The sequence below is a fragment of the Notolabrus celidotus genome, chromosome 12 (genome assembly GCF_009762535.1).
Source record: "Notolabrus celidotus isolate fNotCel1 chromosome 12, fNotCel1.pri, whole genome shotgun sequence".
Lineage (NCBI taxonomy): Eukaryota > Metazoa > Chordata > Actinopteri > Labriformes > Labridae > Notolabrus > Notolabrus celidotus.
In genome coordinates this window covers 18,025,038-18,043,315 of record NC_048283.1, presented here as the reverse complement: position 1 = coordinate 18,043,315, position 18,278 = coordinate 18,025,038, and the positions used below count along the sequence as shown (strand labels likewise).

The 18,278-nt window shown below is 41.0% G+C and overlaps 1 protein-coding gene across 1 annotated transcript in view; it reads right to left on the bottom strand.

The window, feature by feature from the left end:
• The window catches only part of itga8 (integrin, alpha 8), a 54,907-nt gene that overhangs the window by 26,473 nt on the left and 10,156 nt on the right, over window positions 1-18,278 (bottom strand). Inside the window, exons 9-15 of the mRNA XM_034697093.1 lie at window positions 17,482-17,525; window positions 15,519-15,575; window positions 15,256-15,308; window positions 14,967-15,172; window positions 10,221-10,418; window positions 5,467-5,512; window positions 5,258-5,365 (exon numbers count right to left, since the gene is read on the bottom strand). Of these exons, the coding sequence (XP_034552984.1) occupies window positions 5,258-5,365; window positions 5,467-5,512; window positions 10,221-10,418; window positions 14,967-15,172; window positions 15,256-15,308; window positions 15,519-15,575; window positions 17,482-17,525 (712 nt within the window). The remainder of the gene's footprint in view (window positions 1-5,257; window positions 5,366-5,466; window positions 5,513-10,220; window positions 10,419-14,966; window positions 15,173-15,255; window positions 15,309-15,518; window positions 15,576-17,481; window positions 17,526-18,278) is intronic.

Here is an 18,278-nt window from a genome sequence, read left to right as displayed (position 1 = left end):
TTAATTACAAAAAGAGACATAGCTGCAGTTTCTTTAATGTAGATGTTACATTCCCAGATATCTTGAAACTTGAAGAGGACTAAATAAATATAATGAATCTAGATTTGTACATGGGTCTCTAAAGATTCTGGAAATACATTCAGAGCAGTGGTCAGCACTCTCTCTGTTTGGAAACAATGCTGGGTAATTATTTTACCCAGAATTTGATACTTAACCCTGTGAGTCACAGATGAAATGGTAACATTTGTGTGGCCCAAACTGTGGTTCTGGAGCGCTTAGCCCACAGAAACAACCACAGTGTCCTGAGGCTTCAGCACAAGAGCCATCAATGTCCCTAAATTGTAGGCACTAGCGCTTTTGTCTCTGTGTCTGATGTGCTTTTGTGTGTCCTGTCTTATCCCGTAATCTCAGACCAAAAACTTAATGGCAGTTTCTTTAAATCAGCCGGGTTTTGTTTTGAAAGAATTCCACAGTTTAGTGCTCTCTGTCAATCTGACTGAAACCCTGTTCCCTCTCTGCTCACTGCCAAAACTCACACACAGACACCATGATGGCGACTAGCCGAGTGCACTTCTCCTGTCCAAACAGTCGTACTGTGGTTCCAGCCTCAATAAATGCAGACCAACAATAGACTGCGGTGAAGCAGCGGGAGCTCTAAGACCCGTTCCCCTCAACTAAACTTACTCCCAGGCCGTTCAAAGCCAGCCTGCCACCCACAGGAACAATAATATAATCAAAATAGAATCAGGCAGTATCAAATTAATTGCAGAGCCCCATAAATCTGACTTTCCAGGTTATTGGATACGCTTTTTTAGTATGCTTCTAAATTATTGTATTAGTCACACAGACAAACAGACCTTGGCTGATGGCAGACGTCTAGAGCGCGGGGGTGAAATATTTGTCACATCTGTCAGTGTGTGTGAGATTTGTGAGCGAGTATACTTAAAACTGCATACCGTTTTATGATACAGTATAAGCAGGAAGATTTGTGGTACAGCTCTGGGTTTCCGAGCAGCAGTCGGTTCATGTTTGTGTAGGACTTTGATCTCTTTAGCTTTAATTTACACACTGAATGCTACGTCCAAATCCCAAACCAAAAATAAATTAAAAAATGAGTATCCGCTGTGTTAACCCTGGAAGAGAAACTGACCTGTGTGTGCCCATTTTCCTGTTTTTTTTGGGGTCGAGCTTGATTTTGTGTTTGAGGTTGATAGATGCTATTGTACCACAATGCAATGCCAAACGGAAGTGGGGGAGCTACACACAGCTGGAAAGAATTACAACAAATATTGGACTGTGGTGAAGAGCCAGAGGAACATTGTAGAAGAAAAAAAGACCATTGTAAAACAAAAAAATCGGGAAAACATTTTGCTTATTTAATTGTCAGTCAGTAGTGTTCCAAAGTCAGCATTTGCCAGATGGTAGAGGATATGCTATATTGGTTATGTTTCTTTTCATTGATGTGATAGTAATATCCTTTTTTAAAAATCGTTCCCTTATTTGACCTTGCAAAAGTCTCTTTGGGCTTCATTCATCAACTGTTTTTAAAAAGTAATGTATTCATAAGTCTCACTTACACAGTTTATAAGAAGATTCTGACATAAACCCAAATTTTGTTTTTTTTTATCTGGGGTTTGTTCTGCTCAAGCGGCAACCTCCGGTCTCAAACGATGAAGCCCATGTGGAAGTGTTATAAACTGCAATTCATCGAGAATCCGCTTGAGGCTGGCTGCAGAAACACCGGAAACCACATAGACATGAATGGGAAAAAGACGATCTTTGCAGCATTAATAAACATGTTTACAGCCTGGTTCGAAAAACGTCTTGGCTCTACGAAGTTAATCTCTCTAATGGCACACGCTGTACGGGGAGTGAATTTTTTTCTAACTTGACGGTTCAGAAGATATTAAGATTACGAGTTTTTGCCCAAATAAGGACATGACTGACTTGACTCCCGGACGGGAACACATAGCTGTTGGCTAGGAGGCTCAAACTCCACCTCTTTTCATCACACTCTGCTTGGTTAAGTTCCGCATTTCCAATATGGCTGCCGCTGTCGATTGGCTTCAAAACAGCACTCAGGAACAGATGGGTGACGTCACGGATACTTCGTCCATATTTCACACAGTCTATGGTTCTGCTAAGGAAACAATCTTCCAACATTCAAGAGGAATTTTGTTTCTGGCTACTTTTCCACTCAGATGTGAGATAAAAGTAACTTATATCACATGATCTAGTGTGTGCCCTTAACAGATGACATCATTCTACGAAGAAGTATTATCATCAATTTTTTCTGTTTGTATTTAATATCCACTACTGACACTGATGAAAATCATAAATCAGGCCGTTTCAGCACTACCTACATTTCAGAACCACTTGAGTGTTTCATATATTACAAGACGAGCGGGCATTTGTTTTTAGATTTTAATCTGGGCATTCATGACTTCACTATTCCTCTCCTTTACGTGCTGGTTGACTTAAAGGTGTAGCCCAAAAGTTAGAGTATAATACAAAGTTTAATATTTCCCATCAGTTTTCAAGGACATTGGAATTGTTATACATATTATAGAATCAACACACGTAATTTAAAATGTCTCAAGCATTTTTCTGTATACATTTTGATAGTAATGGTCATAGAAAAAAAACTAATTTTCAGAATGATTAATTTTGAGTTTGAGTTAACTATTTCTCAAACAGTATCAATACTAAATACCTTTCAGGCTACTTCAAGTCACGTAACCATAATCATGGAGAAGACTGCCAACTTCAGTTAGCTTAATCATCAACACCCTACACAAGGAGAGTAAGCCACAGAGGGTCATTGCTGAAAAGGCTGCACAGAGTGCTGTGTCGAAGTATGTTGATGGAAAGCTGACTGGAAGGAAAAGGTGAATGAGAAGCAGGAATGACTGCAGCCTTCAGAGGATTGTCAAAAAAAGTCTGGACTGAGGCTGGTGTCAGAGCATCAAGAGCCCCACCAGGAAACGTAAAGCACTTCATGCTTCAATCTGCTGATAAGCTTCATAGAAATGCTGATTTTCTTTTTTCAGCAGGACTTGCCCACACCTGCACGCAGCGCCAAAACTCCCACCAAATGGTTCTCTGACTAAAGCCCTAATTTTTAAATTTTTTTAAAGTTATATTTTTGGGCTTTTTCACCTTTATTGATAGGACAGCTGAAGAGAGACAGGAAATGTGGGGAGTAGAGAGTGGGGGAAGACATGCAGTAAATGGTCGACTGGCTGGGAGTCGAACCGGCTGGGAGTCGAACCGGCGACCTCTGCGACGAGGACTATAGCTTCTATACATGGGGCGCTTCGACCGCTAGGCCACCAGCGCCCCAAAGCCCTATTTTTTTTAAGCTAAACCTGATGAGTGTGTACTGAAACTGCAATCCTTTGCCCATATTTAGGCGTTTGCAGGCTATTTATTTATGTTAATTGGGGAAGACAGCACAAGCTTCCAACTTATGAAGGCATGGCATTCATCAGTTGAAGAAAACAGGTTTCTTTTAATTACTATTACTAATTCTACAGTTTAAAGTTTGCGATTTTGTCTTTGACATAGGACTTTTCAGTAGTTCAAGACACACATGGATATTCATTTCTAAGAGCTTGAAATATGTCTGACAGCAGACCCCATCCACATACTTATTCTTTAATAATACCTTATACAACCTCACTTAAAAAGGAACCGTTTCTTTAAGATTCTCAGAAAGGTTGTCCCACATTAGTTTCCAAAATCAAAACTAAATCAAGTGGAAATTATAGAAACGCTAGTATACAGTAGGTCAGGGGTGTCCAAACTTTTTTCAAAGAGGGCCACATATGATGTTGTCAGAATACCTCAGGGCCAGTGGCTCCTACTGAGACTTAGGAATCATAAAAGTTATATATGAACTCTATTTAATAACAATCATTTTAAATTTTGTCTCAATAAATCAGTAACTAGGAAGTTCTCAGTTCTCCACAAGCCATATAAACATTAGCAAACTTTATCTTCTTCTGGAGGAAAATGTTTTTCATTAGGGTCGGGCAATGTGGGAAAAAATATTGTATCATAATTTCCTATGGCAGGATCACAATCTGGATTTCATCACACTTCTTTTTCATGTTGTTTTTAAGACTTTTCTGACCACCAGACAACAATTTAAGAACTAAATAATTATTTTCCTGAGTTCTGAACATATTTGATGCACTAAATTTTGCCTTTTCTGTACAATTTCCTAATTTCTGATCTTGTCTTGTGTCCTCTTTTGTGTCTTCTGAACTTTTAGTGTTCATCAAGAACATTTTCACATCATGATAAAAACATTAATTTGAAAACCTGTCAACTTTAAGAGTTCTTGTGTTTCTTCTTTATTGCCGTCTTGCAGAATTCCCAGAGCTTTGGCTTTACACAGGTAGTCCATATGAAGCTTTTTGAGACGTTTCTGGATTGACTTTAGTTTTGTTTGTAGAAAGAAACTGTGATTAATTTCTTTGCTATAAATAACACAATTTAAGATGGAAGCTTGGGGCCATAAATAAATGGACCTTGGGCCGCAATTGGCCCCCGGGCCATACTTTGGACACCCCTGCAGTAGGTAATAAAAAAACAGTTATCAGCTTCCTTTCATATAGGCAGGGATTTTGTGTTGCCTTTGTCTGAAACCTGTAGTTCACCCTCAGAGGACAGGCCACATTAGTTTTTGATTTCAACAGGTAGGGAAGAATCGCCCAACACATATACTTTATGTCAGTCAACTACTGAACCATGGTACGCTGGTCAGCTGCAACCACGGATTCAGACAAAGGAACAGAGAACAGGAGAATGTTTTGGTTGCTTAACAACAAGAGCTCAGTTTCAGGTCAGTTGTCAACTTGTTATGTTGGTGGAGATAAAACAAAATATGAATAATGATCTGTGGCTGACATGTAGCTGTTGTATAGTTTGGATCATACTGAAGGTCGTGTTGTTGTGTTGTTTGTTGGCACTGCGATGATCTTTTTGGCACCTGCCTTACACAAAGTTGTTTTTCAGTGTGTCAACGCTCCCTCTCATGTGATATTTCCTACATATTTTTAACGCTGATTCATCATTTGGCTGCTATTTTTTCTTTATGGTATCTAATGTCTAGCATTGTCTTTTGGTATTCTTATTTTGGAGTACTGCACAGTCTTGATTGTCTACTTAATGAAGAACTTATCACAGTATTTGAATAATAAATGTGTTGTATGTATAAATGTTGATGTTGATCTAAGCATGCTCTTCTTACCAGGTAACCATAAAATCTGTGTCAGGCAGGTGGCACTGTCTGTCGTCTGGGTTCAGGATTCTGGGAGTCAGGATCATTGAAGCCTCAACAGACACCACAGCTCTAGACCTTTGACCAAAGTCAAACAAACACACAATCTTTACAGAAAACAACAATTTGGAAGCCTTACAGGATTTAGAAACTAGACAAAAAGTCTTCTACATTCTTACCTGTACACAGACACCTCGCCTGCACCGAACGCCCCAACGATAAGATCTTTAGAGAGAGAGAGAGAGAGAGAGAGAGAGAGAGAGAGAGAGAGAGAGAGAGAGAGAGAGAGAGAGAGAGAGAGAGAGAGAGAGAGAGAGAGAGAGCTTCAAAGAATGCAACAGATGGGACTGATTTCAAGGTCTCCAGCAATCTTCATCAAACACAGACCCTTCAAGTTTAATACACACACACACACACACACACACACACACACACACACACACACACACACACACTGTGACATTGAATTAAGTTTCTGATATCACTCTTATCTTCCCTCTTTTTGCCCTTTCACAGACGAACAACCTCAGACTACATTTTTTTTAACACATAAGCCTGAAGTGTGTGTTTGCTAGTTCATAATGCATGCATGAGTGTGTTCTTACATGTGTGTGTAAACTCGTGCTCTGAGACAGGGACCCCTCGCTGCATTCCAGCACCATTAGAGACTTCACATCTCTCCAATCACATTTTTTTGCTGCAGAACATTTCCCAACAGCTCCTAATTGTAAGCAGCAACCGATCTCCTCTATATGTGATTTTTTATTTGTTTTCATGGGTTCTGTGATGAACACACACTTTTAATTGGCTCTCGGTGTTTAAAATAGAGCCGGAATTTAACGGCTGTGGTTAGGGGACACATACCGATGAAAGCCACACACACAGACACAGATACACGCGCACACACACACACACACACACACACACACACACACACAGCTCTGATTAAAACAATGTGAAAGCTGTAGAGAGCCTCTTAATGGATACAAGCCATCAGTGCCATATGCAGCTAAAGTGAGTTGTGTGATGCTGAGAAAGACAGAATAACGTCATGGGGCTTAGTCAAAGAGCTATTTTTAGTATCATCTAATCACTATTAATTAATTAGTTCTCAGGTTTTCAAAGCTAATTGATTAATCATTGCCTCAGAAAGAAAATAAATAATCCAAAACTTGTTATAGCTAGTAACATTCAGAATAAACTATTATCAATTAATTTTCCATCAATATCTAAATATTTAAATGGCTGCCTAACATCTGAACTGCATTTGGCTTTGGCAGTGTCTCTCAGAGGGAGATGCTGTGGTAACCTGCTGCAGGTATGTGCACTGTAAGCTGGAACTCTTGTACTCTATGCTCGTCATTTGTTGTGTCTTCCTCTCCTGCATATATAAGAAAAAAAATGGACTAATTGAATCAGAGTGAGACACATCTGGTTCTGCCTTTGGCTGCAGTCACTGAGTCCCCCTGAAACCACAACATTAAACATTTAGGCCCTGTCCCTCTTCTCCTGGGGTGAGCTATGCCATTATATGAGTGTGTGGCTGCGTGTGTGTGTGTGTGTGTGTATATGTAATGTATCGAAAAAGCCTGCAACGAGAAAGCAAGATGTTGGCTTTGTAGGGCTGTTGGAGAGGTACGGAGAAGGGGGGGAAAAAAGAGCACAGAAGGAGGAATTAGGAAGAGTGATAGAAAGCAAAAGGAGGGGAGGAGATAGCGCACTTGGCCTTTAAACCCCAATCTGTGAAAGTCATCAAAAGCAAGGTGTGTTTTTAGCAGAGGGAGCGAGACGGACTCCCAATCCGAATTCCTCCGTCCATCCCGCTGTTGAAGTTGTGTAACCAGGAAATTCAACTCCACTCCTGTCATCCCTGTGTGTATTCTACAGTGGTCGTCTGCACGCCTTCTCCTGACTCTGTTGTTTGCTCTGTAAACCGGTGCACGGCATGAGACTGATTGAGGACAGGGCACCTTTGGGGTTAAGTGTGTGCTTGAGAGTGTGAGTGCGCGCATGGCTGCACTGAGAGGCCTAATCAAATAACGGCACACTTTCCTTTTCATGTCAATCCCATTTCCTTACACACAGGAACGCTTGGCTGCCACTGTTCATTTGAGTTTACTGTGTGTGTTGTAAAGAGGCCATACCTGCGCACACACACACACACACACACACACACACACACACACACACACACACACACACACACACACACACACACACACACAGTGCACACACACACAGTGCACACACACACACACACACACACACACAGTGCACACACACTCATATTCACTCATAGATGGAGGGTTTAGGTGCAGGTATATTCGGGGTAACTGAGCTGCTGAAGCTGATGGTGTCCGTCCTGGGCTGTGAAAACACGACCTCCATCCAGAGTTTAGACAGACTGTCAAGCTGTCACTGGCTGCCTGCCCTGACTGCCTGTTTGGCTGCAGGGGACTGGCCTTGCTGATGAAATGCCAAAGGTCAATGGTGCTCAGTGGAAAAAGAGGGCGGCTTTGAGAAAGAAAATGAGGATCTTTTTAATGTTGATTTGCATGTGTGGGATGTCAAGGCTCTTTAGTAACTTGCAACCTACAACATACTTTCAACACTACATGAAACACTTTAATTTTGTACTGGAAAGTTAATCTTTCATATTACATACAGAGGGCATTGGAGAGGTTTTCCCACATACGTGCTACACTGCAGCTTAGTTTAAAGATGCAGTCACATCTGGTTACATAAGATGTCCTAAAAACTAGGAAAAAAATAAGAGAGCGGTTGTAAATGAGTAGACGTGGAGCCAAGTTGTAAATTTTACACCTACTTACCAACCAAAATGAGCGCCCTAATGACCCCTCACTACCACACACATCCAAATCACAGCCCCTGACATGTCTCTATGTCTGTAACTCTCTCAGCAAGTCAGTGTGATTGACAGGTAAAACACTGTCAGTTTCTGACCTTCGACCCCTCGGCTGAACCTGAAATGAGCCCTGAGGCAATCTGACCTGCTTCCTATTCACAGCCGACCCCAACTTTAACTCCAGCATTTAGCCTGAGCCCATCTCTGCTTCTTGGTCTTTACCGCATCAGTGAGACATCATCAGTGCTGTTTCTGTGCCATGCGAACAACCAAAGAGCTTAAACCTGAGCAGTTGATCTTAAAGGGCAAGTTCATATTTTTTAGAAATGTGGTTGTAAACCATACTTATGATTACACAAGGTATGTCGGTATGTTTTGAGGTACCTATAAGTATGTTTGACTCCAAACCCTTCCATAGTGACATAGCTTAGCTTCCATTTCAGCCTTCCGGTTTTTCCAAACAGAGGCCTGCTGACAGCCATCTGAGTAGGTTATAGACTTGTAAATGATGAGTACCTCATCCAACCCCACATCAAAACATCTAAGCTACCCCTTCAAGTTTTGTGATCATTTTCCATCCTGTACTGCCTTCTTTGTCATCTTTGGTCCCCTGTGCCCTCCATTTCCAAAGCCGTCTAGTAAAACACAAACGTATTACATAATGTTTAAGAAAAGGTCCATTAAAGCTAAAAGTGGACCTTAATCACCATCCTTCCCTCTCTCTGTGTTCCTGCTTTAGACTAATGACATTTCACATCCATGGCAGCATATGGCGGCTGTAGCAGGCCTCCCAGACACCCGTGCAGTCCTCTCTCATAATGCAGATCAAACATCTCTTGCTCCTTTGAACAGTGTGACTTTACTACCGTGCTAACGACACTCTATGCGTATGTGTGCCGCACTTCCACCAGTTACCTCTCTAATGACAGACGACAAAGGCGCTGCACCATTTGTGTGTGTTCATGTTTATACGGTGTGTGTGTGTGTGTTGGAAGAAAGCACTGCCACCCGTGAGTTTCGACTCCACTTCCTCCTCCCAAAGGGCCTCCACCAACCTGTAAACCCTGTGTGTGTATTTACTGTACTATGTTTTTAATTCAGGGTCTCTGATTTGCAGCGGGTCTGAACAGCTTTGACCTGGAGCCTGGCACACACTCAACACACACTCTCTCTTCACTAGTGAAACTGATCACAAACCGCACATGTGAACCTGTGTGTACTCATGTGTGTGTATTTCCCTTGATATCCTGTTTGTGGAATGAAGAAATCTGTTATTACAGTGGAATGAGAAGGAAAATGGGGGGAGGGAATGAGGCAAAGAAAAGAAAAGGAAAGGTAAGCCTCATCTAGTTTAGCACAGAGTCCGAGTAATGCACATAGTATAAGTGCTCCTAACGAGGGAGAAAATGAGGTGGCAAAGCAGTGGTTTTACAGACCTGCTTTGCTTCAAATGGATTTTATTTAAAGGTAAAAACTCCCGATTATCAACAGCTTCACACTCATGAAACAATCCTCAGCTTTTAGGGCTTCTTATGAGTCGTAGTGAGGTTTCTAAACCTGATGTAAGGAAAGATGACGGAGGCCTCTGCAAAATTTAGGATACTCCCGAATGTAATTCAATTGAATATAGCTCTGTCTGCTCAGTTTGGGGGACATAAGCAGAGGCCTGAATGTTTGGCAGACTGAACATGCAAATAAAGTATAACTAGACTTTTGCTAAGTCTCAAATTTATGTTTTCTCTCCTTCTTGAACTATAAATCTGAAAAGAATGGATACAGCGGCAGTTTACTGGCACTCATTCTTCTAATACCCCCCTTCTTCTGACTGATGAGTTTACCAGAAGAACTGGAGGAAAGCAATACAGAAAACATGGGGATGGTAGAGGAGGAGTGCAATAGGGGGAACCGTGAAATGTGGAGGTCAAGAGTGAAAGAGGAGGGAGGCTGTAATGAGAGGAGCTGGAAGGAGAGTGGAGAAGTGAAGGAATGCAAGTCCGAGAAAGAATTTTGATTATAACACAGGGAGTTGTGTAGAGAAGGATCGACTTGTTCTGGGTGAGTGTTTACCGGGATACTGATTGTTGTCCAGGTCTTGGCCTCCTCTCAGAGTGAATCCAAATCCAGGCGAAATGTCAGTAGGGGTCTGGGCGGCTCTCAGCTCTTGGCTTAGCGTCAGGCCTTTGATGGATACATCTCTGTTACCATTAAAGATCAATACTCTGCCTCCACGCTCCTCGCCTCCAAACGGACAGCCCACCGCCACGTCTATGGGATGACAGACACACACGCACGGATGGTTTAAACATCAGCAGGGTTAAGGGCCCTCTGAGACAGAAGCAGAGAAAAACATACAGGTAGAAGGAAAAAGAGAAGGAAAAGAGCTTGACCTCTTTTTACCTGCACTGTGGGGAGCATGACAGCATGGTTATCGACCTCTTTTCTTTCATTTCTAATCGTTTTCTTTTTTCCTATCATGTATTTTCTGTTATCTTTTGTATCTAGTCTGGATTTTGTTTACACTATTATGAAGTGTCCATGTAGTCTATTTAGGTCTTTAACAAAATACTTGACATTTAAAAACAAATCCTTAGTTTAATATCTTACTGAAAACTATTAGGGATTAATACAACTCTCATAATTTCCACTATATATATGAAGCTGTAGTCCACAGCTGGTTAGCCCTGCTTAATCTAAACCAGGGGTTCTCAAACTTTTTGGAGCCAGGGACTCCTTACAGGTGAGAAAATTGTCCAAGGACCCCCTCATACCATTTGCACTCTTAGATGCCCCTGCAACTATTTGTATTGTAAAACTTATCAATGTAAACACTTCAGACCTGTACCATAGTGATAAACAGATAACACTTCAATTTGAATCAAGTAAATACCACTTGTATACTTTAAAACAGAGGGTCATTTAATTCCTTGTGGACTCAACATGACAGCATTTATACTTTTCAAGTAATTGATCTTAAACACTTTCAGAAAATTAACAGTAACAAGACTCACATATCCCTTCGAGCCACTAAATGGTATCATAACAATGGTGTATATGCTGTTTTTGATGACACAACACAATTTTATAATTTATTAGAAATATATTCTAATTATTTCACGGACCCCCACGCTATGGTTCGCTGACCCCCAGGGGTCCCAGAACCCCACTTTGAGAACCACTGAACTTAACAATGAGAAAGAGCTAGCATAGTGTTTTTTTTCATAGGGAAAGAAAATGCTTCAAACATCTTTAAACGTATAAATCCTCACATTATATAATGACTGCTTGATTTCTGATGCAGCCTGAAGTTTTCACAAAATAGCCAAGCTAACAGTTACCTGAAGCTAAGGGTCAAAGCTAAATGATATCTTCAGCATGCTAACATGCCAACACTTGTATGCTGTTTGTATCAGAAAATATGAATAATCTACAAAAAAAGCTGTCCAATGGGATGTTTGTGAAACTCTAGCAAAATTGGGTTACAGTGCAATCCCCTGCTTTCGGAAAGGAATGTCTTCTAGCATGCTAAATTGCTGAAAAGGTATACGGGTGATATGATAATCTAATTCTTGGCAACAATTCATAAAAACAGCAAAAAGTACCTCAAAAGTAAGATAGAGGTATTTTTCCTTTACCTTAATGTATTGACGAGTAAATATCGAACAATAAAAAGTCAGTACCTTAACCTTCCTGTTATGTTGCGGGTCAAATTGACCCATTTTAAAGTCTATTTTAGGCAATATATACCTTCCATACCAGCTAAATGCAGCATACAAATCTGGGCAACATGTGATAGAAGGAGTCTTGTGTTCATTTATCAATATCACTTCATAAAAATAGAAAAATAAAGTTTTAAAATAAAACAAACAAAAATCTATGTCATGTAAAACTATTGTATTTATATTTAGGGCTTTCCAATGTACATTAAAAAAGTTTTAACATGAATTTTAATGAGAAATGAGTGAGTTATCCTCATTGAACCATGATCTGTGAGAATTAAAGAACACCAATGGACTAAATCTTGATTTAAATGGTTAGTGATAGAGTTCAAAATGAGACTTAAAAAAATGTGTATTGGGATTTTTTGGGGTTCTTCTGACACTTTTGGATAGTTAAAAATGCACCGGGTCAAATTGACCCAGGAACATTATTGCTGTTCCAGAGAAACAATCATATAACAGCAGGGTTAAAGTCTTTGAGGAAACCTGCTTCACAGGACTGTAAGTCTGTTTAATTGATTTGCAGTGACCTGGCAATAGAAGCAAGCAACCCTATAATTCTCTTTTGATGAAAATGTTGTTTTGATTGGTTTACACAAGGAAAACTAAAATATTACGTTTGAACTCAAATGTTTCTAGCTTTTCCAAAGATAATGTTATTAATGAGCCTGTTGCTCAGTGAAAGATTGATGAATTGATGAATGAGAACGTAGATTTTTTGGGCCTGTAAACATTTCTTTAGACATACAGGTATGTAGTTGAAGAAGCACAGTCTTTCGTGCAGAACTTGTAACCATCTGTCATGTTGACATTTTCCCTCCAGCTATGTCATCAAACAGCATTATTCGGAATTGAGACAATTTTGGCTCCAAAGGAGAACAAATAATTGATTAAAGCATCCATTCGGTCCACTTCCATTAAATATCCCCACAGTGATGCATTACAGGGGAAAACACATTTCCTCCAAAGAGCCTTCGGTTTTAAATTTATTTTCCAGACCAGAAAAGCACATGAGATCCAAGATTACTATTGAACCACACAGGTGCTTACAACTAGGCTATAAATATTTCAGGGACACGCTTTAACTTTGGGACTTCTGTGAGCCTGAGATTAGATTGTGAAGGTGTTTAAATTCAATTTCATTCAACAATGCAATACTAGCTTTTTATAGTCATTATTGTATACATCACACTGAAACAGGACATGCAATTAGTTAACTCTGCACAGACTGTCATTCTGCACTTCCACATTATTCCTACACTGACTGTTGACTTGTTCTTTGTTCCAAATCGAGCTTTTGGAGCAGGCATTTCAAAACTTATTGTACATGAAAACAGAGATATGAATCAGAGTACATGCCATGATAAAAGCTAATGATTCTTAAACCACATCATAGTTTCTTGAAGTTATTTTCTAACCTCTTTATGTCTGCACATTACACTGTCCAGCTTAACCGCACCCCTCGACTCTGTAACTGTCCAAACACCTCTAGACATCCTGTTTGTCTCCAGACCCCCTCTCTTTCTCAGCCTAAACAACTAGTTCCACGAGAAGCAGATTGTGGGGTAGGGAGAATAAATGCAACCATGTGTGTATGCAAGTGAATGTATCAGCCTGTGTCTGTGTGTGCAAGTCTGTATGTATATGTGTGGGTAAGTGTACATAACTGAAGAGCTGTATATATGGTAGAAAAAAAAAAGGAGAATATTCTGAGAAAAAATAGTCTTCAATATTGTGAAGTCACTCATGGGCATTGCTCAACACTAACCCGCACAGCTCTGACATCCATGGCAAAATGTGAGAACACCCACTGTGATCACTGACACCAAAAACTATACAGGATGGTGTCAGTGGTGGTTGATAAAAAATCAAAAACAAAACAAGCCGCATGGCAAATTGAATTAGCTAAATTGTGAGCTTTCAGCGGACAACCATCAAAGCCACAATGAGGACAAGAAATGAGAAGGGTCTGCTTTATGAGGAATTTTGAAGAAGAGTGATGAGATCTGCTTTGAGAGGAGGAAGAGGCTCAGCATCACCATAGACAAAACAGGGATCTGTCAGTGATTTAGCACACATAACCACAGAAGGGCACAGGTATACTTGAACACAGAAGTTTGACATTAGGAAAAAGAAGCTGCTGAAAACCCTGATCACTACGTTTTCATCATACTGACCCCATCCTGCACTTCCACTCATTAGATCAACTCTCAACAGATCAGCTCTCTGCATGTGCCTGCAGCTGGCAGAGAGGCTCCATCTCCTCTAAAGGTACTCCTCAGAGGCCGTCACATCCTGAGAGACAGCCTGATTTGATTTACGTTGTTGTCAAGAGACAGCCTCAGTATTGATCCACTGGTTATTGATCTAATTGTTAAAGGGTTTAAAGGGGTGGAACGCACATTAACGCTCACTGCCCATGAATAAATAAACCACAAATCAGTGGGATGGATGCCATATATATAAGAGCCAGATGGGCATCACCTCATTCATCTTTTAGGAAGCAGTCAATAGGCTGTAGCTTCATTGAACATTTGGGCTGCAGGCCGTATCCGTGTGTGTTTGTGTGAGCGTGTGTCTGTGTCCAATCAATGTGAGGATAAAACAAACACATCGAAGAAGAATGAACTCCGGGCTGCAGGACAGAAACTCCCAGATGATTTTATCTCAGTGCACATCTGGTGGGTTAAAAATAACCCCAACACATACACACATATGGCCTTAACCCTTCACATCACAGGAGGAAACAAGTTCACAGAGACAACCTTTCATCGCTGCACTTCCTGATTGGCTGAAGAGCTCTAAGTTTCTAAAGTAGCAGCATCTGATAGGATTTCCTCAGCCACAGACAAAACAATCCAAAGGGGACAGGAAACACAGAAAAAAAGACATTGGGCCTACCTGAAAACACCAGCCGCATATGGGCAGACAAGTGAAATAGGAAAACAAACACCAACTGAAACACCAAAGGATTATGTTGGATTCCTTTGTTCAAACATCTCCCCTTTTCTCTTTTCTCTCTGTCTTCTCTCACATCTGGCACTTTTTCTATCCAAGTTCCTTTTACCCTTTTATTCCTTCAATTTGTTTTTCATACCGTTGTATCCATCCTGGTTAATGTCTCCCAGAGGTGCGATAGCAGTGCCGAAGCGCCCGAAAGTGTAAGTGCCAGTTAGGGCAACAGGTTCGGTGAAGGTGAGTGGGGCCGTCTGCAGGTACAGGTACACCCTCCCCACCTCTCTGGGTTTACTTTCCATCTCTCTCTCCATGTAGAGGGGCGCTCCAACAAGCACGTCATCCGTCCTAGGAAAGTAAACCGTATTTTCAATCATCAGTGAAAAGTGAGTGTTTTTATCTAAAAAGAGACTGGAGAATTGTCTACATACCCATCTCCATTCAGGTCCATGGCAGCCACTGAGTACCCAAAATAGGAGGCCATCTGAGGGGCAGAGAAAACAGGGACTTAAATATTTTCCAGCATAAACAAAATATTGTCTACAGATTTTCATCTAATTTAATTTTCATTCCATTTTCAAATTGAATCCACTCATAAATGGAAGAAATCAATATCAGCTGTGACACAGAGCTCTAGCTTATAAACAGCCCTACAATGTGACAGATCAAAACAGAAATATGTTGAAGCTCCAACCTGTTCGCCTGTAAAGTTCTGGATGAATGTCAGATTGGTGGAGTTGATCATTGCCACCTTAAAAAAAGAAGTAGGATTGTCAGATTAAATACAGCAAAACTAATAAAATACCAGGCCAAGCAAATATGGCCAAGCAGTCTGACAAACAGCCACACAAAGAATGCTGCAAGAAAGTCTGAAACCGCATAAAAAAGCTTTTATTGTACCCAAACCCTCGTTCATTCCCCCTGCCTTCCCCCACCATCATCGTCTTGGTGCCTTTACCATTTTCCCCTCATCTTTCTCTCCTACCCCCCATCCTAACCCCGGTCGTGGGGAGAGATGGAGGGGGGTGGCTGAGAATTCCTTCATAAGACCTAAAATAACAACCACATGGAGACAGCCAGGGGCTACGCACTCACACACATGCACGCACACATGCAGGACAATACACATGGGCTCAATCACAGATGTCTCAAAGACCTACTAAATAGGGTTAGACTTACAGACTGATGAAGATGTGTAAACACAAATATTGCATCTGAGTGCTCTGAGTTGTCAGATTGGTCACAGGAGAAACCTGATCAGGATTGACAGCTACACCAGTGCCACAGCTGTAACACAGTCTACCTGCATCTCTTAATGTGAGCTACGAGCCTCTTCCTCTGTGACAATCACAGAGCACTCTCTGTACAGGAAGAGGCACCAGCTACAGCATCCAGACATGAAACACACACACCATTTCTTTAAAAATATGTGTGTGTGTAGTGTGGCAAGTCCTACAGTTGCACTGCAGGTTAGGGTTAGGGGTCGGGTGTGTGTGGAGAAGGGTTAGTGGGGTTAGGTGGGGTCACTGCCCTCCACATGCAGCGGAAGCTGTGCTTCATTAGGGAGGATTGACACAGACAGCCCTGGGGACATGTTCCCATAGGAGAACACACTACAGTTAACACAAAGACACACATACAGTATTTGTTTTTGTCATGTCCTGACACGTGTTTATCTGTAGTGACAAGCTGTAAATCAATATAAAAACACTGGGAGAAAAACCTAGAAGACTTTAGCCGATCCAACACTTTCACACAGCAGCCATTTCTCTCTGGCATCATGGTGGGAAGCTCAAAGGCTGGTGTAATGTCCTACTGCTGTATTTTTAAAGGTAGCACATTTGACAGTTGACTATAAAATTCCACAGGGAAATGTGGTAACATTTCAGAATTAATCATATTTATTTGCTCATTAGCTACCTTAAACATCATCAAATGCTAGCATTCAAGCACTTCTCAAGAAATTACTATGCTAGCTAGTAAGGACGTTAACTAAAAAATGGCTTTTCCAGAAGAAGGGCTGCTAGCTTAAAATACTATCAATGTCCGCCACTTCCTAGCACACAATATCTTTGGCGTTTAGTTAGTTGCTGAATGTTTAAGTTAGCTGTTTTACACTGTAGCTAATGGGTTGTCAAATAAGCGTCTTTATCTTGAATTACGTCCATAATCCTCTGGGTTTTATTGTTTTTAGTTGCTTGTTCATCTAAAGTAAGATTGCCAACCTGGAACAGCACACAAACAACATGTACTTTCCACAAGCCATCAAAACAGCTTCAAATGATCCTGGCACAGATTCCGCGAGTCTCTGGAAATGTACTTGGGCACGAATACCATCCCTCCAAAAATAAATACCCTAATTTGGTGTTTTTGAGAAAGAGAGTGCTGTTGAATGAGTCGGCCAACATCTCCCCTGCATGATCAACTCAGTGAAATCACATGGATAAGAAGGCAAAAGCATGTTTTCAAGTAATCATCAATTTTGCCATGTAATAATCAAACTCAATTATACATCTAAACATTTTATGCAAGTTTTTCTTTGTTTTGCAAGTTTATTGTAAAATACTGTTTTCATACCTAATGAAACTTTATTTTCTTTCAGCACCACATCTATTCTGAATGCCTTTTTTTAAATATACATGTTTTTCCATACTCACATATCCAAAGTTCTGCGCTCCTCTTGGGACTCCTGCTATCAGCTCTGGCAAACATGAAAACAAAGAAACACTCAATTCATCTTGTTTATGTGTGAGAAAGACTTACAGAGACAGAAAAGGCCTCAACATAGGTTTTTATTTTTAAAAACCCAAAACCCTAAAATCCTCTACCCAGCCCACCCTGTCAGAGGTGCCAAGTGTTGGTGAGAACATCCTGAGTGATTGGGTGCTCGGGCACTGCTTGTGTATTGATTGATGACTGCGGCTCTGTGAACTTATAAGGATGATCTGAGAGTCCCACCCAGTGAGAAAAGACAGACACCCCCTCTCCCTCTTCCTCCTTAGCTCTACGCAAAAAACCTCGACCACGAGCCCATAAACCAGAACTTCCCAGCTCCATCTTTGCTCAGAACTCCCTGTTACAACAACTCCTCCGGTTTGAAGATGGTTTGGGGGAACATGACCACAACAAGTTTGTGTACCACAACACAACACATCAACAGGCATGTGTAACCTCTTAATACTCACTTAAAGAGTCTCTAACATGTGTTGTGCCAGAGGGGGTTCAGGGCCTTTGCGGGGTTGGTATGGGGGTATGTAAACGCAGGGCTGTCCCGTAAAGATCCCACTAAATGGTGATTAACAAAGAGGCTCTGATAGACAGGAAATTATGAATGGGGGGCTGTAGTGGCAGTGAGGAAGGAGGGTAATCTTGCTTGTGACAGAGCTGTAGAGATATTTGACAACACAGAAATTAAAGAGGAAACTGAAGGATGTAGCATGACTGCGGTAGGACG